Source organism: Lytechinus pictus, chromosome 7 (genome assembly GCF_037042905.1).
Source record: "Lytechinus pictus isolate F3 Inbred chromosome 7, Lp3.0, whole genome shotgun sequence".
Lineage (NCBI taxonomy): Eukaryota > Metazoa > Echinodermata > Echinoidea > Temnopleuroida > Toxopneustidae > Lytechinus > Lytechinus pictus.
Genome location: NC_087251.1, coordinates 17,768,860 through 17,793,455, shown reverse-complemented (window position 1 = coordinate 17,793,455; position 24,596 = coordinate 17,768,860). Strand labels below are relative to the sequence as shown.

The window sequence follows — 24,596 nt, the reverse complement described above, 5'->3', positions numbered from 1 at the left end:
CTCAGCCGAGCAAGGTGTTTCACTCATTTGCGCATGCTCGAGGGAACATATATCCAGCTAACAGACCCGATTCTGTGCCGCCACAAGGAGTTCGTAAGAACCATTGCGTTATTTTGTTGCTTCGCTTCAATATACGGCTGGTACCAAGCCTAACTTGTTTACTTGACAACCAATCACGGCTCGCTATTTAGCGTCCATTGTCTATTTTGGTTCTATTATATATTGTTTTTCTCTAGCGTTTAAGTCATTCATGCAATTTTACTCCGATGAGTGCATGTCGAAAAGCTTCAGTATATCCGTTTTTAAGGCTATTTTACAATTTTGCGGTACCAAACACTTATTCATTAACCATGACCAACTTGATTGAACCCCAAAATGTTAAAACAGTGGTAATTCCACATGTTCAGGGATAAATAAAACTTTGATACACATGATAATGAGGAGAAAATTAAAATATTTCATATAATAAAATACAAAAGAAATAGTGAGTGTGTGATGTCATCAGTCCCCTCATTTCCATACCGAACAGGATGTGCATATCTCTGAGTATAAGCACATAACTGTTTTGTGAAAAATAAGCAAAACTTTAAAATGCCGCAACTTTTATCAAATTTTTATGAAAGTTTCAGCATTATGCTTGTGTGATTTTTCTCTCTTGATTCAAATCAACATTTTTCTGGGATGGAATTGACCTTTAATTGAATAGGTAATTATATAATGTGTCCAATTTTTTTTTTTTTGGGGGGGGCAATTCTAATTGTTATCTTTCTGTGCCCATATATAAGATTTTAGAACTAGAATGGTCTTTTGTGTCTTGTACATAACGGGGGAAAATGCACTTGCATATTTGACCAAGAGAGGGTGCTATTTGTTCTAATCAGCCAGTGTCTGTTTGAACTGCTCAGCCAGGATGTAACATTGAGTATGAATGTTGCATTGCACTCTGAAAACATATCTCCAGTTTTAAGTTCTTTCTTCATAAATATGATATATTATTATACTTACTAGTTAGAAAATAAGGTTGGTAAAAAGATTTTAATATTCATGAGGAGAATTAAGATAGACGCTACACTTACTGAAAATACATTTGAGGAAATGTGATAAATCAAATACAATTACTTGAATATACATGTGTGTATCAATTTGTGGAATTCTTGCAAAGGGACAGACACATAATGCTGGCCATGTTTGGAACATGGCTGGGGAGACTTGTAGCTTGTGGAGGGGGTGCAGATTGGTTGTAGGGGAGAATTAAATGCCCCTCCCCTTCTACAAAGAAATGAAAGTAATAGAAGATTAATTAAAAAAAAAAAAATTGATGTAATAGGGTTTCCCAGGTAAATAATCATAAATAACAATTGAAATTTGTTTTTGCAAGTAGCAAAATGATTTCCAACCATTTTTTATCTGTTCATGCAGGCCAAACAATGGGTCTCATCATCAACCAGAAGGCTCCACTAGCCCTGCAGTCAAAAGAGCACAGAGGGTAGCCCAACAACTTGGAGAACTTAACCAACAAGTCAAACAAACTATACAGGTTTGTATCATCCCTCTTCCCTCTTCGTGTTTCAAATTTGATTTTGACCAGGGATTTGGTTAGACACATATACACCAATCAATCTTTAAGTGTGAATGTCAGCAGTTTCAGTGGAGGATCCAGGCAGGTTAGATATAATACCATTTCACACGCCATATTTTTGGTGCACAATAGTTGGCCCATCAAAACTTTTACTTTGGTGTCTACACAGTTTTAAATCACCCCAAACTTTGTCAAGAAGGTGGATGAATAATATTATTCTTCTTTTCATCCTAACAGACTGGTAGATTAAAAGATGATGCAAGGAAGCAGACTGCTGTTCAAGAAGTATCACCTGACAGGCATTACAAAGAAATATCCAAGAAACTAAGACAGGTAATCCACATATTAATTAAAATGTAAAGTTTTAAAGTTTTTGAAGGATTGTAATCTTGAGTGTAAAGTTTTTGGGGCACATTATGATCCTCGCAAAGAAGAAAATTTTGGATTTGTTCATTTGGTTTTTTTCTGTAGTGTTCAAAGCATTGAAATCTCCCAAAGTTAAAATAGCTTGGTAAAGAATGGGTGGGAGATGAGCTTGATAAATAATCTCCAGGCTATGAATCACAAGGTCAAGCTTCTGTTTGAAGTGTTATTTCAATCTTGCTATGTCAATCATGATAATTATTATTATTATAGGATTTTCCCCATTCATACTACTCTCATCTGTTCCTTTATCATTTGAAGCCATTTAAACATCCACTTTCCTTCTGTTGCTCGAATTGCTCCAAATTTGTATGAAATCTCTGTTTGATAGGCATTTCATCTGAATATTACAGATTCTTTCCTGTAAATACAGAAACTCAGAAATTAGGTAATAGATTATATCTTTGTTAGAAATGTGTAACATTTCATACATAAATTAATGTTTATAATTCTATTTACACAATGCAGGAAGCAGAGAGGGATATGGACAGAAGGAAACAAGCCTGGCTTGAACCAGCACCTCTGGATGATTATTTGGTAACTATATTATATGTAGGGGTTTTTCTTAAGATTTAAGGACGTTCCACAGTTAAAATGAAGTCCATGTCATTTTCACCAAATTTTGCAGAGAGTTACTTTGGTATCTATGCATAATGAAAGTGCCAAAAAAAAAAAGTCGCCGTATTTGAATGATATGCAATCTTGCGCAATCAAGAGAATTATGCCTCTCTTAGACCTCACGAATTCACCAAATGAGTGTAAATCATCTTTACTCAGTAGATACCTCATCAAACTTCATCAAATTTTCAAGATATATAACAAAGTGTATACAAAAGAAAGAGAAAGTCTTTTAATTGGTAGAACTATATATATTTGGAGTAAGCAGCGCCCTCATTTGGCAAGAATGGTGCAAAAACTTGGAAAAAGCAAATCTTCAAAGACGTGAATCTACTCAAAAATAAATAAAAAAGTATTTTGTAAGCTGCACTTTTTTCAAAATCCATGTCATTTTCATCAAATTCTGCTAAATTGTAGAGGAATGCATATCGAAGGTGTAGGGAAGTTAAAAATATAGGGTCCATGTGCTCGTTTTTTAACTATGAGTGTTCAAAGTGATGCGAGTTGGCATGAAAATCGCCCAAATGCGCCCAAAACGTGCAAAAGTCTAATAATGCCGTCTAAAATGCGAATGGTTCCGTAGTTTTGCCCCCAAACATTCAAAATCCATGTAATTTTCATCATACTCTCCAGATTTGTAGAAGAATATATTCTGAAGACATTAAAATATTAAAATTATGGGGTCCATGTGCTCGTTCTTAAACTATCAGTGTCTAAACTGTTGCGAGTTGGCTTGAAAATATTGAAATCCACCTAAAATGCGCCGAAAACGTGCAAAAGTCCAATAATACCGTCTAAAATGCGAATAGTTCCGTAGTTTTGCTCCCAAACATTCAAAATCCATGTCAATTTCATCATATTCTCTAGATTTACAGAGGAATATATTCTGATGACGTTAAAATATTAAAAACATGGGGTCCATGTGCTCGTTTTTAAGCTATCAGTGTCTAAACTGTTGCGAGTTGGCTTGAAACAACCCAAAATGCGCCGAGAACAAGTAAAAGTCTGATTATACCGTCCAAAAATGTCTGAAATACCAATGGTTCCTTAGTCCTGCTCCCAAACATTCAAAATCCATGTCATTTTCGTCATACTTTCTATATTTGTAGAGGAATATATTCTGAAGAAGTTAAGATGTTTAAACTATGGGGTCCATGTGCTCGTTTTCATATTATCAGTGTCCAAAGTGTTGCGAGTTGGCTTAAAACAGTCTATAATGCGCCTAAAACGGGCAAAAGTCTAATACCGTCTAAAATGTCTAAAATACAAATGGTTCCTTAGTCCTGTTAAAAAACATTCAAAATCCATGTCATTTTCATCATACTCTCTAGATTTGTAAAGGAATATATTCTGAAGAAGTTACGATGATTAAATTATGGGGTCCATGCGCTCGTTTTCAAATTATCAGTGTCCAAAGTGTTGCGAGTTGGCTTTAAACAGTCTATAATGCGCCTAAAACGGGCAAAAGTCTAATACCGTCCAAAATGTCTAAAATACGAATGGTTCCTTAGTCCTGCTCCCAAACATTCAAAATCCATGTCATTTTCATCATACTCTCTAGATTTGTAGAGAAATATATTCTAAAGAAGTTAAGACATTACAAATTTGGGGTCCATGTGCTCGTTTTCAAATTATCAGTGTCCAAAGTATTGCGCATTGGCTTGAAACAGCCCAAAATGCACCGAAAACAAGCAAAAGTCTGTTAATACCGTCTAAAATGCGAGTGGTTCCGTAGTCTTGCTCCCAAACATTGAAAATCCATGTTGTTTTTATCATACTTTGCACATAGATATCTTAGCACCTAAATATTCCAAATATGCAAAAATTAACATGGGTCCATGCGCTTGATTTTTTGCTATAGAGCTTAAAAGATAACCCAAATAACACATCAGATCTGCAGTTAATGTAGATAAGGAGAAAATCAGCTCACATTACCTACAGCTGGGCATTTTCACCACAGATGGACACAGAGGCAAAAAAATCAAGTTGATATTCATGTCAAATGCTTTATGTTTTTTAATAATACAAGACCTGAAGTTTCTGAGACAAAATTTTTTTCCGACTCTGGCAGCCATTTTTTATTTCAAAATGGCTGCCAAAGTATGGATACAAATTAGTGCTGAAAATAGTATATTGATACATAATTTGTTTTGACAGATTTTTAAAGAACAGGTTTGATCATAATGTTTTCGCCTGTGATTTAGCTTGCTATTATAACACTTTTTAAAATCCCACAGAAAGAAACACCAGTAATTCATTCATCTGATAAAAAAACATTGATGAAATATTTGATATGGTATGTAATGTCAGTTACCGAAAACATGAACTTTTTTTTCTCTTTTCTTGGAAAAGAGGATAAATTATATGAAACTTGGTAGATTTCCTCTCTAGGTAACACCCCTCCCTTCTACACCAAAATTAAAGATTACCAATTAACAATGAAGCCATAGGGTACCATCGAATATATGTAATGTCAGTTACCAAGTGGAAAATGTAATGTCAGTTACCGAGATGTAATGTCAGTTACCATGATAAAACGTTGGTTACCAATATTGAAATGCAAATATGTGGTCAATTTTATGGTGAAGAAGTATTGTATACTTGTTATTCAAGTCAAGTCACACTAGAAGGAGCTTGCTATTGTATTGCCTAAATCTGCAATATTTTTTTAAGCTTAACATTGTGATGAAGGGGATTTCCAGGGTCCCTTTTTTAGTTTCTAGGATTCTTTTGAGCATTGCCTCGCTAAAAGTAAATTCCTGGGGCGGTATTCTGAGGTCATTTTATCTTTAAAATATTTTATTTTATCTCTTAAAATGAAATTGGTATTCTGAGATGACATTTTATCTCTCAGATAAAATCCAAAATTTTATCTTGCGTATTTATGATGATACGCAACAGAGCAGTGGCTGCGTAGACATACCCATCGCGTATCTGGCCATTGCAACGCGGGTGATGTGCTTGCGCTTTGAAATGATGCTTGAAAAGATGCGATATAGACTTCGAAAAAAAGATGAGAGTATTGCCATTTTTGTTAAAAAGAAATCTCTGTAAAGATGCGCAAGCGTATAGTGCAAGGGTATTGAAGTCAACAAATTTGACGCAATCTCACTCCTTCGCCACACCTCCTAGCGGAATGGATTTCCATTGGTTGAGTGAAATGAGAGAGTTATAAAAGCGCATTTCTAATTGGATATTGATTAAAAAATAGGTGTGTCTTATACAGAGATAAAATGAAGATAAAATTGTTCTCAGAATAGCAATTCGGAGAGATTTTAAGGGTATTTTATCTCACTGATTTTAACGGAGATAAAATGTTTTATTTTATCTGAGATAAAATGGATCTCAGAATACCACCCCTGGTTTTTATGCCTGTTAGTAGTGTGGATGTGTGATACAATTATATACAAGTATAGATGAAAAGTGAAATTTGACAGTTCTGATCAATGTTGCATGGATCTACTAAAACTGTGTTCTTTTTTTCTAATTTACAAATAGTTCAGTTTCAGTTTAGAAGCTGGAGTTTATTTTTTGTTGACAGCTTAAAAAAGAAATTAGCAAAGAAAATGATTAAACAAATTATGAAGAGAATAGAAATCTGACAGATATGAACAAGCATTGCTTGCACTGACCAGAATAGAAATCAATAAAACTACATGGCTGCATGAGATTCGGGGGAGGGGTACGTGTAGCCTAGGGGAGGAGACCCTTATTCATTTTGCCTTTTTTGAGGGGAGGGGGAGGTTGGAGAAGGAAAAGGTTTAAAAATTCAATATAAAACTGATGAATATATTATGGGTGTATAGTCAGAAAAATCCATGTGTACAGTCAATGCAATATTAAATTACTATAGGAAAACATGTAGCTGCTATGACCCCCCCCCCCCCCCCGAGTAAGTAAAACATACATTTCTTATCTTTTGATAATTCAAAATGTGAAGTATTATGAAACTTTTATGATTTTAAAAAGCCTCACATATAAGTACGAAGAAAATTATGCCTTTGAAAATCATATAGCACTGGTAAGTGTTAATGTGTATTGTCAGTTACCGACAAGTAATGATAAAAATGTTCAAATCAAAGAAAGGAATTAAGAAAAAGATTTAAAAATTTCATTGAAATGTTCCTAGAAACTCGAGTATACTTCCACACCAAGCTCACTTTCATGTGAAGCCCTGCACAGAAGATACAATGCAATGATTCCACACATTTGACTTCCATGTGTTATCTCTATGGCAAATTAAGTGTAATGTCAGTTACCGTAATGTCAGTTACCAGCATGGTTGCGGAAAAATTATCATAGCCCCCAAAAGACAAAAACAAATGGTTTAATATTTTGACACATCTTAACCTAGTAACGGAGGTATATTTACATATTCAAATTATTACTCTATCTACTCAGGGACATGAGATATTCCAATTTTAATGAACACCCTAAAATTGCATGTCCTTTTTCGTAATGTCAGTTACCGACACATTTTTGCTTGCTGATGCGTAAAAAAATGTGGTTACATAGAAAAACTTAGTATCAGAGTATACAGCAAGGTTCACTTTATTAACTCTATCAAAAGCAAACTCCCATCATTTGTTGTTTTAGAGATACACACAATGAAAGGTGTGGAAACATTGTGCCGTGTAATGTCAGTTACCGTGAAAATGCCCAGCTGATTAAATCACAAGTTCATCCATTGTGACGTCAGCGCGCAATGTGTAAAATATGCGCAGATCGTGATGCGCACAAACTTAACTGTGGAACGTCCTTAAGTCAGACTTAGGTATGTGCAAATTGACACACAGTAGTAATTAACTTGAATATCATTTGTACACTACCTGGTAGAGCACTTCTATTGAGGATATATAGCAACTAGCAAACCTGGATTCATCTTGAGTCCAATATTGTCTTAATTAATCTCCCCTTTTCAAGATTACATAAGAATACTGAAAATAATTACAGATTGATGGTTGCCTTGTATAAAGCAATCCAATTTTGTGAAATAAACACAGAAAACCACTTACTGAATGTGCCACACAATTTGCTTTGCAAGGATTTTTTTTCTCTGTATCATTCTGTTGAAATTGGAAATTAGTGAGGATCGATTCACAAAATGAGTAAAAATAATGCCACCTTGAAAATAACTACTATAAATGCAGTATTCAACTATTTATGAAAATGTTAACATTTAGCTTTTTACACTGTTATCATATGATCTAATGTAAATATGTGGTCTTTGGTTTTGACTGTAGAGGAGAACTCATGACGTTCAGATGACTGCACCTGCACTCCTACCTCTACCCCGTACCCATATCACAATGTCCCCCTCCCAGCACAATGCCCCCGTCCTCACACCAATGTGTGCCGAGGCTCAGGCACTACTCAAGAAAGTACAGACATCAAAGGAGATGCTGGAAACTAACCAGGAGACGGTTGCTAGGACGCGCGATGATGAACAATTTTACCAAGTTATCCAGAGCATCTGTAGGGAAGGGTAAGTACATGTAGATAGGTATTAATCATTCTCCATTTTTCCTTCTGGGATATGCCCCCACATTCTTCTTTTTTGTACTCCCTCTTTCTCTTTCTATTTTTCTATCACACAATATACAGTGCGTCCCAGAAAAAACGAAACCAAGATTTATCGATGATTTTTCATAACTTAATCACAAATGCAATAGACAAGTGACTTACCATTGTACAGCTTAGAATCCACTCTTTCATCTGAAATTACTTAGATTATTTTTAATTCACACATGAGTGAGCAAAAATAATTTGAAGAGGGGATACCAAAAAGTCATTTGGCGGGCTGTATCTGGGTTTCAAAAAGAAAACAAAATTGTTAAAAAGTTCAATATCTGCTCTTTAATTTGATACCTCAATTAAAGAAAATGGTCAAGAAAAAAACAAAGTTCTGGTTATTTGATATAAGGCTTGAATTTCAATAATTTCATAAAATGAAGAGGTTTTACAGGCTAGCGTTCAAACTCACTCGACACTCTGTTTTGTTGACGATCAGCCATGCATTAAGTCTTTTGTTAACCATGCGATAGCTTCTGTGGGAAACCGGTGAAAACACGTTTATTTAATGAAATTATGGAAATTCAAGCCTTATTTCAAATAACCAGAACTTTGTTTTTTTCTTGACCATTTTCTTTAATTGAGGTATCAAATTAAAGAGCAGATATTGAACTTTTTTAAAATGTGGTTTTCTTTTTGAAACCCAGATACAGCCCGCCAAATGACTTTTTGGTATCCCCTCTTCAAATTATTTTTGCTCACTCATGCGTGAATGAGGAATAATCTAAGTAATATCAGATGAAAGAGGAGATTCTAAGCTTTACATTGGTAGGTCATTTGTCTATTGTATTTGTGATTAAATTATGGTAAATCATCGCTTAATCTCTGTTTCGTTTTTTCTGGGACGCACTGTAGAGTATTTCTCTCTCTCTCTCTCTCTCTTTTTTTCTATTTCTCTCTCACATCCTCTTTCCTCTTTGTCTTGCTCACCATTTTCTTCATCCATCGTCTTTCTTTCCCTTTTTTCCTCTTGTCTTATTATTTCTTTCATTGTGTATCTTTCCACTCCAAGGTAGTGCTCATTGATTATGTCATTATTATTACTTTGAATATATACACAATTATGTTTAGGGATTTGATGCTGATTTTTTTTCACAAAATGCCAATCCTGGGGGGTGTTTCACAAAGATTCAATTACATTATATGCAATGCACAACCTTATTGGTCAATACGCAGTAGTGCACGTCCTCTTGGCATGTCTTTTATACCACGCGCAACTAGACATTTAAGTGCGACTCTAAGTCATACATAAATCTTTGTGAAACACCCCCTGGACTTTTTAACCCAAATGTAGCAATTTGTAGAATTAATCGCATTGGCTGCTGTGTACAATCAATCATGATTAACAATCAGTCACTAAGCTGTTTCATGGCCCTTCATCTTCAAGTGTGTGAGTTCTGTCAAACTTGATACACTTTGTTTTTCCATTTGCAGAGATGGTTCAGACTTTACAAGAATAAAGCAAGCTGTTGATGAACAAATAGCTGCTATTGATGCAGAGATCAAGGTATGAATTCATTACAATCGGTCCACATGGGATATACTAGGTATAATTTAGGCTAGTTCTCAACATATAAAATGATTAGATGAGTGGACCAGCACCCTGGTATTAAACAGCTTGTACATTCCTAACGAGCCAGTTTGTTGTAGTGTACTCGCTTGTGGTCCATCTGATCTAGTTTGCAGGTTTTCTCATGCTGCACTTCTTTAACGTCTCATTCAATATGCATCCCTACTTCACCATTTCTTTCCCTACTTGTATTTTCAGGTCTGTCCTTAATATTTTATCTCAATTATGACAGATTTTTCATCAAGATTATTAAGATATCGTGAATGCCATCACGTAATTATTTATTTATTTGTAGTTTTATTTATACAGGGTAGCATTGGCAGTTTCATAACTGCTTTCCAACTTAATACTTAGTTGGTAAACAAGTTATTTGATCTAAAGCAAAGCAACTTTCTTTCCATATTGTACATAGATACAATACTAAAGTTAAATTATGTACTACATTATAAACTGACATTTATTACATATACATGTGCATACCTGCCAACCATTCCGATTTTGGCGGAAATATACCGATTTTTCGACCTCCATTCCGAATTCCGAATTTTAAAACCAAAATTCAGATTTTTGGGTTAATCAATATAGTGTTGAAATTATTGAAACGGCTGTATAATGCGACTAACATATGCACGGCTGTAAGATGCGACTAACGCATAAACGACTGGAGCGCATGGCTACGCAAATGCGCTAGCTACACGATATACACAGAGAGCGACTTTAAACGTGCGCAGTTCCATTGCAAATACATGTGAAAATTAACGAGCATACACGCAACGGCAGCACTTAGGGCGCTACATTTTGAGGCGTTGTCGTAAGCGTTGACTTCCGAAAAAAAATGGCGGCTGACATTGGCTAGCGAAAGAGCCAGTTTTTAGTGAGGACATGTTTTCATAATCCACGAACATCGGAAAAACCGTGAAAGAGTAACCTTTTTAGACCCCTTGTTTCCTAACTACGATGTTAAGAATCACCGATGGTGATATTTTTTACGCGAAACAAGGTGATTTAGGTAAGAAAATTTCACTTTTTATTTGAGGTTTTTGCCCATGTCGCCGAATGATTTTGTAGTGTGGGAGTGAGTTAGTGATGTATCGTACATATCTAGAGTGTGTTGGTGATTACAGTGGTATATCGCTGAGTCTGCTGATGATATGAACGGCAGGTCGTTGAACACCGGCCCCCGCTCGCCGGCCGCGTACCGACGCAATTAAGTTAGATCTATCCCTACGCAATTTTAACATTGATCTGTACTTTATTTTTCGAATAATTGTCAATTTTTTGAGGAAGAAAGATGATCAACTTTCGATCTCGGGTTGAGCCTTCGGAGCCGAACGCCAAATCTACTTTACTTGCTTCGCTTTCCTAAACCATGCCTGAACTCCCGGCGCCCGCCCAGTGGCTGCGCCTCAGCCTCCCCGTCTTATACCAGCGCACCGCAAGTGCAGTGGTGGGTGCGGGTCAGGCGCATGCAGCCGTTAGTTTCGGCTCCGTTTTTGTCATGGTTGAAAATCTGCTTTCTTCTACCAACAAGCACTTATCAAATGTAGGTTATGATATAACCTTGTCCTCAGTCAGTAACCCCAGTGTGGTGAAATAACATGAATAAGACAATGTCAATGTTTGGCTTATTTTCTCTTGATTCATGATTGATAGGCTGGATAATAAATGTTTGATTTTTTGGCTCGTAAGTTTTTAATACAGTAGGGATAACTTAAATCTAAATTCATCATAAAATCTTGAAATTATTTTTTTGTCTAATTGAAAATAGAATGTGTGGAGATGAAGATCTGCATCAATCTCACTTTCCACCAATAGAGGGCCTCACAAAAATATGCTCAAAATCAAAGTTTTTAGAGAGCTCTGATGAACAAGAAAAATTATCCCTAAATCTATATAGATATATCACACCTGAATGAAACTGGGTGGTTTATATGTCACAAAAGTGATATTTTAAAGACTTTTTTTAAATTTTGAATTGATAAATAAAGGTAGACCCTACATGTAGGTCATCCTCTGGTGTGGTAATGAGGGTAAATTTGCTTTAAAAAGTGTAGGGAAATGCTACTTTTACATGCTGAAAATGCAAAGAGTCCCTATACCGTTGGAGCGGACCGGACACCCGCTCGGTGCCCTCGGAACTTTGATACTGATTTTTTATTACCAAAGGTTGGCAGGTATGCATGTGGTTAATAAAGAAAAATGAAAAATACTGCCTGTATACAAATTTTATTTGTACTTTCTTATTGTATGCATCCCACAGAGAGAACTTCATCAAGGAAGACATCACATCAGCAAACCAAGTGGTCGCCAATCACCTCCAACTAAGCTTCTTCCAGACAAAAGCTCTCAAAGACCACACCTTCTACTGCCAAAAGGCCAACAACCTCCTACAAGAAAGCCAGTTGGCCAACAATCAGCTGGGCAAGTCCTTGGGAAGTTTGGCAAGAAGAAGGTCCAGGCGAAGATAGACACAGGTTTACGCAAACCTAGAAAGGAGGAGGAGCAAGTAGAGGATGTGACTGAAAGGAACAAGGAGAACTTGAGAGAAAGAACAACTGTCCCAAAATCTCCAGTAAATATCCTTATTTTGAACACAATATTTTTTCTTTTCCAATTAATTACTTATGAATTTGTTGTTTATTTGCTAAAAAAGAGAGTACAATTTCTATTAATATTATCGTAGGGTAATTATTCAAATAGTCATAAAACCTGGATGACCAATCAAACATCAGTAATGATGTAAGCAGAGATCGTTCAATTTTTTATTTTATCTTCGTAGTAGCATCCTTCACACAAAACAAATGTTTTTATGCCAGATAGAGTTATAAACCTAATGTTACTTGTTCTGATTTATTCTCTCCATAGCCCCAACCAGCTTCCAAACCAAGAAGTACACAGCAGGATGATGAACGTTATCTGAAACACATCTATGGCCACACCCGTCTCCAGTCACAAAGGTCAACATTGAAGGATGCACCCTATCTCCACTTTGCCAACCGGACGCCTACAAAGACTAAGAAGATGGCTGCTCATCATGCCTCTCCTGTTCATGGTACAAGTCTCTTTCTCTCTCTGTTCATGCTTGTCTATGCCTCTATATCTCTGTATCATCAATTCTATTTATGCAATTTATACAAGTATGATATTGTTAAGAGAGGAGTTCATGATGATGATTTTGGTAATGATGATGATGACGATGACAATGATAGTTGTGATGGTGATGATGATGATTACAATGATGATGATGATGACCATTAAGATGGCATTGGTGATGTTGATCATGATACTGTTGATAATGATATTATTATTATGCTGATGGCAGCAAATTGAAATAGAGCACTCAAGTCTATCAGGCATGTTGCTCATGGCATTAAAAATGTAAGTACAAGACTAGCATTGTACAAAAAAAAATCACTTTTAAACTTTATTCAATTTCTAGTACATTTATGGCAGAATTCCTTGGCAACTAATCTCAACACAAATTTGCCATTCATCTCTTTGATATCTTGAACACCATAGCCCAAAGACCAAACAGACCGCAAGCAGAGACACTTAGGAGTGCAGGGGTAGGAACCCAATTACCCTTTACCTCTGGACCCCAGTACTACTTCAACCCCTACCCAACGGGTCCTGGCCCCACCCAGCACACCAGTCCAGCAGACGGCCAGCTCATCCCCATGGCCATACCCCTTAGAGAGCCAAGGTTAGGGGTAGGGATGGCCCATCCTGTTACCATTATCAGTGATGGGAGAGGGTCACCTGCTAGACCGGTAGAGTTGCCCAACGTGGCATTGATCGATGTCAGGAATGAGGAAGAGAACAAGGAGGAAACCAAGAAACAGGACCTTACTGTGCAGGTGAGTTGAGATATCATGGAATGTGCAATGTACATGTGTGTTTAATGTACCTCTATTTGGCATATTATATTTAACTTTCATTTGACTTAATTTTATTTCATATTAGGATGGCTATCATGTAACAGCTGTTGTCCATCATCCAGGGTAGAAAAAGTTTTCTTATAAACCAATGTGATGCCTTGCACTGTATATCCAAAACTTTTTCCACATATTGTAAAGTTATCATCTCACTTTCCTGAACAGATTCCTGATGCAGAGATGGGAGAGTGAGTTAGCTGTGCTCCACCTGCTGATTCTTTCAATTACCCTGGGGTCAGCACATTATCAACTGCCTGTGAAAGATGAAGACAATATGCCTTTCAATATCAATTTTGTTCATAAATGTGACTGTCACTTTTACTGAGTATTCACTTTCATTCTCATAGTAAAAATTGTAGTAAAGCTTAGATAACTTTTTTATTTACCACAACAACAATATCTCACACAAGGAATCTTTGAACTGTTCTCCCGTAGTGATTCATCGTTCCATGGACCTTGGTTCAATATTATTATTCTTCTGTATTTGTTCGTATATTTCTGTTTTTGATAAAGATGATTTGCATATATTATTTATATCGGTGGATATCTTTTTTTATATCTTTCTTTTCTATTCAGAGATTACCCAATGTGGACATCGATTCCATTCCAGCTACTCCAGCTCCATCTCAAGAAAGGGCTTCCCCTGGAACACAACAACCTAATCGGCTAGACAAGGTACATGTTTTTGTCTATCTTGTAATGAATGTGATATTTTAACACCTGTAAGTCTACTTGTTTTTAAACTTCATATTCCATATCTAGTATTTTGAGAAGAATTGTAAATATACTGCATATGACTTATATTTTACACAACACCATTATTCTAGTATTAGAACCTTATGATTTGGAATGTTTAGAAAAGATTATTTATTTATTATATAAAAATTTAAACTCCTTATCAACATGCATATGATATCAATGCACCTTATGTGTTCACAACGTGCTTTTCATATGGTATTCTAATAGTGAAAATTTAAGAATGATTTTGATATAAATGTGTAAGAAGTATTTGTAATGATGGTGACTGTGAAAAAGCTCTTTTACCCATCTTTATTCTATGTGATATACAGGACATACCATCCCATGGCCAAGTGACTGAAGAGAGCAGACTAGCAAGTGCAAAGGTTAGTTTCTCTTTATATTTCAATACTAAATATTGTGGAATCTTTTTGAGATCCAACAATTAATATATTCTATTTGTTAAAACTTAAATTGACATGAACATTAAAAAAAAAATAATGAATGTTTGATGCCCTATATGGTGGGCCTTCCTGAAATTATTTGTCTGCTTTCTATGGTTTGATCAGTTGGTGGAGTGAAATAGAAATATAGAAACATGGGGATCAGATGTGCATAAGTTTTTTTTAATTATTTTATAGCATCTCTTCATCTTCCTTTTTTCCTCCTCCTCCTTCTCCCTCTTTTTTATTCTTCTTCTTATTCTTCTTCTTCTTCTCCATCTTCTTCTCCTCCTCCTTCTTCTCCTTGTTCTTCTCCCCCTTCCCCTTCTCCCTCTTCTTCTCCATCTTCTCCTTCTCCCCCTTCTCCTCCCTTTTCTTTTCTTCTTCTTCTTTTCTTCTTTTTTTCTCTTCTTCTTCTGCTTCTTTTTCTTCTTTTTCTTTTTCTTCTTCTTCTTCTCCATCTTCTTCTCCTCCTCCTTCTTCTCCCCCTTCTCCTTCTCCCTCTTCTTTTCTTCTTTTTCTTTTCTTCTTCTTCTTTTTTTTCTCTCCTCTTCTTCGTTTTCTTATTCCTTTTCTTCTTCTTCCTCTTTGTTGTTTTAATTATGGGTGTGTTTTACATTACTTTTTTATCGTAAGTAATATGTATGGTTTAATACGCAGTAGTATGTTATTTATTGCATTCAGTTTGTGATATATGTGTACTTTTTAATTATGTAAATAATTCCACTGTTTTGAGACTGTACATTTTAATATTGTATATCCATGTGCAATTCAGTCTTTGTTACTGCGATGCATGATATAATAAATACCATACCATTTATATTCTGCTAGGATCAAAAGCTTAGACCCCTTTTGACTTTGTAATTTACTCCATTGGCTCTCTTTTATTAGATAAGCAGTTTTCAGCAGCTTCTTTTTGCCATATTTTAAGTATAGCAGGATGTATGAATTTTGAAGAGAAATATGTTGGTAGTAGGTCCTTTGCAGGACCACTCATGGTCTAAGGAAGAATGCATGATGTATCAGTAAGCCTCTACAATACATGTTGAATGAAAGTTCAAGTTCTAGTTTTGTTTGTTTATTTGAACTCAATTCAACATCAAAGCAATTTATGCACAATATGACAAATATACAAATGAATATACAATATGACGATAGATACAATTTGACATAAAAATAAAAATGTACTATAAATGATTGTGTTTGAAGTCATACCTTGACTCTATTTTGACATTCTATTCAGCCACCTGAAGAAGAACAGGAGGAGGAAGAGGAACCCTCATCACCAGAGATCCCTGGTATCTCAATGGAAGGAATGCATGCAGCAAGACAACCCTCCTACCACGGTCCACCATTTCCACCCCAGCAGTTACCCCCATCCCAACCCCCATTAGCTGGTATCCAGTCATCATCAGGTCAGCTAGCAGAGGGTATCAGACGCATGGAGATGCTCCAGACAAGAGCAGTAGACTGGTAATGAATGGTTCCTTCATTAATACTGCATATCACAAATATAGATTTAAGTCTTTAAAAAAAGTGAAAAGAAGGGGAGAGAAAGAAAGTTATTCCAATGAAAAATATAGATTTAAGTCTTTAAAAAAAAGTGAAAAGAAGGGAAGAGAAAGAAAGTAATTCCAATGAAAAGCTGCTTGTGGAAAGGCACAGCCTTGACTTTTGATGAAATACCCACCTGACTTTATTTTTGTACATCCAAGTGACAGAGGCTTTTCCAAACCACCCCTTAATGTATAGTTTATCAGTCACCTTGCTATTTCCATTCACATATTTCCTTTTGATTTCTTTGTAAATTGTATCTCTTAAGCAAACATGACCCCTTTGACACAGATACAGATTGTCGAGAGTATCTTTATGTTCTTTTATTTCTTGAAAATATGTTCTTTTATTTCTTGAAAATTTGTACTTATCATTTATGCATTTCACAATCTGAAATTTATGTTGTTTGTAATGCTTGGAAAAAATATGAACATGAAAGTCATTAAACAAATATATATATATATATCATGAAAAGAAATAAACATAGATCAGAGGAGAAATAATTTTATATTCTGATTTATTTGCAGGGTTGAGCAAGAGTTGATGTCTCGATTAATAAGTGGGACTCATCTTAGGCAGTCAGAGAGACATCAACAGCCAAGCACCAGTCATGAAGCCAGGCCTGTTAGTCCATCATCCTCAGAAAACTCGGATCATGTTGGTAAGATTATTAAAGGGTGTTCTCAAGAATTTATGGATGTTACTTTTCAGCCAGTGTAGGGGTTTCTACTTTTTGTCATATATGTAATGATAGCAAATACCTCTATTATGTACAAAAGGACCTGTTGTAAATAATATTTTTAAGTATGTCCTGAACTTATGGTCATCATTAGATATATACTCCACAAACAAATTTGATATAGTGATTTACAGGGATTTACTCAGGCAACTTGTCAAAAGTCTTCTAACAGGAATCCATCTTTTATGAATCTTCATCGCGGCATTCTGGTATTCCCTGTTATGTTGTCCATGATGAACTTTGATGATTGGAAACTCTTGACAAGGTGCCTTATCATCCTAGAGGATTCTCTGGATCCTACATAATGCTGGGACTGCAACACAGAATTGTTTCCATGCTTAATAACATGGCTGCAAATTAAGGGCTCTAGCCAGTCTATGATTCTGTCGCGTACCCATTTTCTTTACGTGACGTGGTGTTGGGAATGTAGATCAGTGTCTTTATACCACAGTGGGATTCAAACCCAACACTTTGAGCTCTGCATCCGTAGACACATCCACTACAACATGACCCAATTGAAAAGTGAAGAGCTGCCCAACTAAAACTTTCAACGAATTAAGCAGCAAATGTTTTATAACATTTTCGTAAACATTTTACTTTACTCATGAATATATTTCACCATAAATTTCAGCAACACATGCAACTACTTTTTCCCCTTTATTTCCGTAGTTGGTGCACTTGGTGGAGGGGGTCTGCAGTTTTTTGTGGATGCTGGACAACCAGTAGACCCCACCCTAGTGAATAGTCTCGTCCAGAAGGTTCTGGAAGAAAAGATCTCCCTGTGTCTAGGTCAACATCAAAGAGAAAGGTCATCTGTTGCCATGCCGACTGCTCAAGATGCCAGACAGCCTACCCCACAGCCTGTAAGTATATAGATGATGCATTGATATGAAGGGAATGATGTGCCATAATGGTTCTAGTTTATCTGGATGTTTGTTATGCATATTGCATATTGGTCATGGGCTGTGGTTTAATACTGTTTGTCAAGGTGCCTACAGCTTTACAAAAGATTGGAATATCACCAGCCAATTTGGGTCTTGATTGCATTTATTGCATACCAAAGTTGAAATATGCAGATGTAATACTTTCACACATTTTCGGGCTAAGTGTACATTTTGCTACAATTCAAATTAATTAATTTTTGCTTTGATTTTAAGTGAAATTATTTGATGTACTTTCATTTTATCAGTATGTAAGGAAAACTTTGAACTTAAATTGACACATATCCCATTAGTAATTAATATTTCTTATAGGATACACCAAGTATAATTTTTTTAGAATCGAGGCTTGAAAGATTGATATATTCAGAAGGCTGCTCTAGTTAACAGAGAAATTAGTATTAAGAAAGTGTATCCTCACTCAACCTTGCCATTTAATGTTTTTACTTGCAGTTAGGCCGGCATTCACCCATCCCCACCCCAGAGCCAACCCCACCCGCCTCACCCATTGTAGTTCTGTCCAGGGAGCCATCCCCCACCCCCAGGGATCGAATCCCTACCCCAGAGGCTAGTGAGGTAGGGGAAGCTGAGGCAGCATCAGGAGGAGCAGAGTCTGAGACAGAGAGCTGGAAAGATCTCATGAAAGATTCAGATACTTCCAAAGAAGGTGAGGAGATTTCAAATGTTCAGAATTTGGAGGAAAAAAACTTTTTATGCTACTTTCTCTTTTCTCAGGTAAAATGGCGCTGTATTGTACACATCATCTATTCATTTTGTCTTTATGTGTTGTCTTGTAAATGGCTTTTGTTGAAATCCCAAATGGGATAATAATATTATTGATAATAATAATATTTCTCCTGAAAGGGGCTAAAACGAAGTGATACTTGTCATGTAATGTTTTGAGTGCAAATACATTGACTTGAGAGAAAAGCAAGAAATTGTAGATTGACTGTCATTGTGCCATAATATATGTCCCTCATGAACTTTTGAAAGGTCCTACTTATTAGGTAATACTTTTAATACTACATATGCTTCTACTTTCTACTTGGTCTTCTTAACATTAATCAAGATGTTTTATTTCTCACCTTCCTTTCACCAGAGGCAAACACTATTGCTGCACCAGGCCCAGAAGCTGTCACAACCCCTCCCACCACCCCACCCCCAGTCAGCATCCAATCACCACCCCAAATTCCAGGGGAGGAGCCCCAGACACCGGTCCCTTCACCCCCATCCTCTCCCACACCCTTGGTAGGTGTACCCTCTGAGCCCATGGTTACACCTACTCCTACCCCAGAGCCAAGGAGTCCGGTAGCATCAGAACCAGAAGAGGATACTTTCCAGACGACTTTGCGTACTCCAAGGTGGGTTGATCATAATATTTTATGCAATTCTTCCAAGTTTGGCCCATGATAAAACAAAGTCCATACCAAGTTAGATTACATTCAGATATTTACTGAGGATCTGTACCTCTTTAACATAAATGCTTTCAATAAATTGGCCTAAAAAGGAGCAATTGCCATTGTTATTACAAGTTTCAGTGTGTGTCATACTTTTAACTTTTGACCATGCAAAAATTTTGGGAATTCTTGGCCCATTGCTTGTGCTAATTGTAAGTGGCAGATAGATATTGAGTGGACTTTGGCCCATACCCTACAAATAATTTGAAAATACACGACTGTAAGTAAAACTCTGTCAGTTTGTTAAAAGAGGTATAAGATTCTTAGCTGCTTTAATTCAAGATTATTTCTAGTTCATATTAATCATGAAACAGCCAAATGAATCTGTTGTCTACAGTGACTTCAATGTAATACCATAATGACTTGCCTGATGTATCTCATTCCGTAGGATTGTTCGAAACCTGCTAGGTTAAACATGAATCAATCAATAACTAAAATATGGTTGTGTGTCACATGCTTCCATCTACGAGTGTATTTGTGCTATTACCCAAACTTTCATTTGCGAGTATTTTTTAATTTCCTACTTTTATTTTAGTCCCGAGCCACGTCTTCCATCCCCTACACCATCTCCTCTACCTGTCCCTCCCAAAGCTGCCACCCCTGCTCCACCCAGTGTGGAATCTTCCACCACTACCGAGTCAACACCTCCGGACTCTACCATTACGCAGACTACGGGGAGGGATATATCTGAGGGAGAATGGCTTGTCAGTGAGAGGGAAGAGGGAAGGGTACCAGATGAAACCCTATTTGGTGAGAGACAATCTTGCGAAAATTTTCTAGTTTAAATGTGTTATATTCTACCTACCGAAAATAGTTTATAACAATAGTCAATGAATTTGCTTCATGAAACAAGTCCCACATTACCTAAAAAGTAATGGTGTGTCCCATCATCTTCACCACATAAAATTATTTGCACACTATATTGTATGATATCCTCAACTTTTCCATATCATTAATGCAATAGTGTTGTGTCAATTGTATTGAACAAATCCGCTTAGGGGGTCTACTTACTGTACATCATAAAGTTTTGGGATGTGGGTTGCCTTTAAAGAAAAAAAAATCAACAAATACTGAATGAAGTGAATAATATTGTTTTTGCCTCAAAATTTCTCAGGTGTTCCAGAGATGGAAGCATTTGATGAGAGTTCACAGAGCAGTACAACCAGCACTGTCAAAGGACCAACTGACCCTGATAAAGACCAGGTATGCTTTCACTATTATAGTGTGTAAAAGTTAGTAATCTTCATTTATCTACCTCTCTTTCTTTTATTTCACCTCATTCACTGCCTTATATAAATGATTCAATCCTTTCTATGTTAATTTAAAAACGGATTTTCAGCTCCTTACAGTGCTGTGAATCATCGTCATCATTGGATAAAGTTATACCTGTATTTTCATCATTGAACTGGTAAACAATTTGGATTAGCAATTGCAATTAAGTCTATCAATTGTGTTCCAATTTATCACAGGTGCCTTGCTTGCAGTTTAAGGGTATTGATTTTCCTCAATTTTTTTGTATCGTTTATCTTCTAAGGAGGAACCCAGGAGTGAAGGTGAGGTTGACCCAAACCGTCTAAAGCTGACCAGAGATCCGGTTGTAGCCCTCCTCTCTAGGCTTCGCCAAGTGCCCTCTGGTGTTCCTCATCCTGTAGGAATGCAACCAAGCGCTACCTCCTCCCCACACAGCATCAGTAATGCAAGCAGCAGCAGCGTAGGGGAGGTGAGTGAGGGACAACGTCCAAGCCTCATGCCACCTGCTGAGCGTCTCCTCTACCAGGAGGCCTACCAGTCAAAGCCTCCTAAGGGTGCTATGGACCATAGAAGATCTCTTGGTGAAATCGGAAGCAACGGCGAAGAGCAAGAACGACCTGTCTCACCTGCAGGAGATGGCATCAGGACGAATGAAGTACCTTCCAATCAAAGCTTCCTATCCCATTCTCCAAAGGCCAGTTCCTCCCAGGCGATAGTGGCACCTAGTCCGGTAGCAAGGGTGATTCAGGTTGGAAGGCAAAGGTCTCCAGAACAGGTAGAGGATGAGGAAGTGGAAGGAGAAGGAGACTTGGCTGAGGCTGATATGACTGCTGGAGGTACACTCATAGATAGACCAATACCACCAAGTAAGAAGATGTCACTCTACCTGACTATACATGAGATATTCATTGTAGTAGGAAACATTCTTCTCTGTTCTTTGCATTCTGTAATTCTCAGAGAAAACTTACTCCTCTTCATACATGTCATTATTAAATAATATAAGTCTAGATATTATCCAGTTGATATGAATAGATTGTTTTGATGCCAAATGTGCAATATCCAATGTCATGTAATAAGGACCCCTTAGCAGAAAACAGACCGATATTGCTTATGCCTATAGACCAATTCAGTTTGGATGCTGTTATTTATGATAATTTCTAATTTGGAGGCTTCAAGTATACCTAACAAAGGATAATGTATGCAATTGTACTGACATAGCAACGCACCTGGTTCATTGCATAACTCATTGAAAGTGCTTTTATTCTACTTTGGAAACCCCCCAGTTATGTCCGCCATTAAGTTGAAGTGATCTGAAGGCAGATTCCTTTATATCTAACAGCTAACTGCATTGACATTTTAGATTCACGGTGTAACCAAGTTTGTTTGCTATTGGGTCATGATTTCCACCTTTTTACCACATCATTCATTGTTTTTTGTCTGTTGATCAGGTTTATACTCCACCATGCTCAGTGATCCAGGCACACGTACCATGACACCAGATGCTATGAACATGGATGCCTACCTCCAGTCGGGTTACCTCAGCCAAACCTTCAGCCAATCAGAAGGAGGTGTGGGCGGAGCTACCAGCGACCTTGAAGGATCGCGGTTACTCGGCCAGACCAACAACTCCATCACGGGATTGAACGCCTCTGGTGCCGTTCCGAGAGGCTCGAGTCTCTTTGGGACGAGCGGGATGTTTTCTGAAGACTCTCTGGAGGTTGGAGCTGGTATGAGAGGGAGGGAGGAGCGTATGACCCAGAGATCATTCCAAGTTACTCTGCCCTCTATTGCTGGGTTGGATGAAAAGGAAGAGGAGAGTGTCAGTGAAGGAGAGGTGCATGGAGGGGAGACAATAAGTGATGTCTCAGAAATTACCCTCTGATATAGTAAGGTCTTGAAATAAAAAAAATGTCACATTGGGCCTGTAACACAAAGCTTAGCAAACAGATGAGTTGAATTCAATGCTTGACTGCACATAATGATCAGTGAAAATCAAGTATAAAAGTCAGCATTGTGAATAAGTACTAAGCTATGTGCTAAGGGCATTGGACTTGTGAATGTATACATGTAAAGAAATTTGAATACCAAATTGGAGTGCTGTAAAAGTGGAATCATATTCTGTGTCATATTTAAATTCTTTTCAAACTTAAAAATGTTTTATGGCAATACACTAAAGCAGTAACACTTTGATTTATTGAATTTGTGTATTCCTGGAATAGTGTAAAAGAGAAAATTTGTGGAACAGTAAATTGTTGCCACAAATTATCTTAGATAAATTTCTTCGTAGGTAATGTATACCTAATTGACTTAAGCATTGTGTTTTCCTTTATTTTGCTCTCAATCATGTTTCGCTCTTTAAAAAAAAGAGTTGCAATCCAATTAATTTACATATGAGTGCTCGATTTATGCATTGTGAGTTTTCTCTAAAAAAGAGTTTCATCTTCTCTTGTTCAGATTGGAACTTTCAACAAGTAGCTCAATGACACTGTGGTCATCCTCCCATAGGCACATGTGCTTTATTGATAGTCTTGATATGTTCACCTTATCATAAAACAATTGGAAGTAAATTGGAAATTAATTATATTGCAAATATTGTGGAATGAAAGTTGTCACAAAAAAGTTTGTCTACCTAATTTATTGTGTGTGTATATATATATATAATAAGACTATAAGATCAAATGTTGCATCCTTTGTAATGAACCATGATCTGCTTAAGTTTCGTTGATCTTGAGATAGTGCTGTTCAAAGTAGATGTGGTATACTGGCTTTTAACACAGGAGTTTCCTCATTCTTGACTGACAGGTAAAGAAAATACATTGATAGAAAAGGAATATCATAAATATTAGAAATCACATTATAGAAATTTATGCTCTTGAAAAGAATCTGTTTTAGTTAGTGTGGGTTTCAGGAGTGAAATTCATAAATTCATGCACTTGTTTTTTTTAATCCATTTTCTTGACTATAAAGGAAAACAGTGAAACTTGCTGTAGAATCCCACTGTTTCCCATGGCCACTTCATATAAGGCGCCATTGTCTGTTTAGCTTAATGTTTATTTATTGGAGTAATACTAAAGGAAACTTATCATGGAAGGCCACTTGTTGCTATTTCCTTGATTATTGTTTCTCATTGGAATACATACTTAAGAAAACCTGTTTATATAGGCAACTTTTTCTGTTTCCCTTGAGCCATCTTTAAACACAGGTAAAACTGAACTGGTGTTACATAATCAATTTGAGACCCAGACTTTAGATTTAGCCATCATAAAGAATAGAGCACATATGTCACATATTTTCTCAATAGAATTATAGGGATATTATACATGTAAAAGAAGGATATAAAATGAATATGTGACAGCCACTCCAAAACCAACAATAAGTTGCCCAAAGTGAGTTTTAACAATTTGATTGAGTTTAAAAAAAAACCCACATACTAAGCTTTAAAATTATATATAAATAATAATAATAATAATACTTTTCTTATATAGCGTATAATAAACTGTAAGTTTCTCTACGCGCTTTACAATAAAGGTTACAAAGTAAACATGCTACAAACAGCAAAACTGATCAACAATAATCCAAACAAGTACTTGATTGAATTACACAGCCGAGACCTCTCTTTCTTCCTTTATTTTTATTCCTCTTTTTGTCTTTTTCTCCCCTTTCCCCCCTTTTTTCCCCTACTTGCAAAATCATAGGCACAGGGGGCAGTCGATCACAAGCCCCCTGTGGTGCCGCCCTTCTTTCTCTTTCTTTCTTTCTTTCTTTCTTTCTCTCTCTCAA

General features: G+C 36.6%; 1 protein-coding gene across 1 annotated transcript; it reads left to right on the top strand.

The window, feature by feature from the left end:
* Positions 1 to 1,422: 1,422 nt before the first annotated feature.
* On the top strand, positions 1,423 to 23,429 carry LOC129264842 (TALPID3 protein-like). Its single transcript, XM_054902797.2, has 19 exons — positions 1,423 to 1,537; positions 1,817 to 1,912; positions 2,471 to 2,539; positions 7,864 to 8,105; positions 9,626 to 9,698; positions 12,022 to 12,333; positions 12,627 to 12,813; positions 13,281 to 13,618; positions 14,273 to 14,371; positions 14,767 to 14,820; positions 16,121 to 16,350; positions 16,959 to 17,092; positions 17,840 to 18,033; positions 18,562 to 18,775; positions 19,208 to 19,469; positions 20,101 to 20,315; positions 20,680 to 20,768; positions 21,100 to 21,682; positions 22,265 to 23,429. The coding sequence occupies exons 3-19, from the start codon at positions 2,486 to 2,488 to the stop codon at positions 22,696 to 22,698; spliced, it is 3,714 nt and encodes a 1,237-aa protein (XP_054758772.2). The 5' UTR covers positions 1,423 to 1,537; positions 1,817 to 1,912; positions 2,471 to 2,485; the 3' UTR covers positions 22,699 to 23,429.
* The last annotated feature ends 1,167 nt before the right edge of the window (positions 23,430 to 24,596 follow it).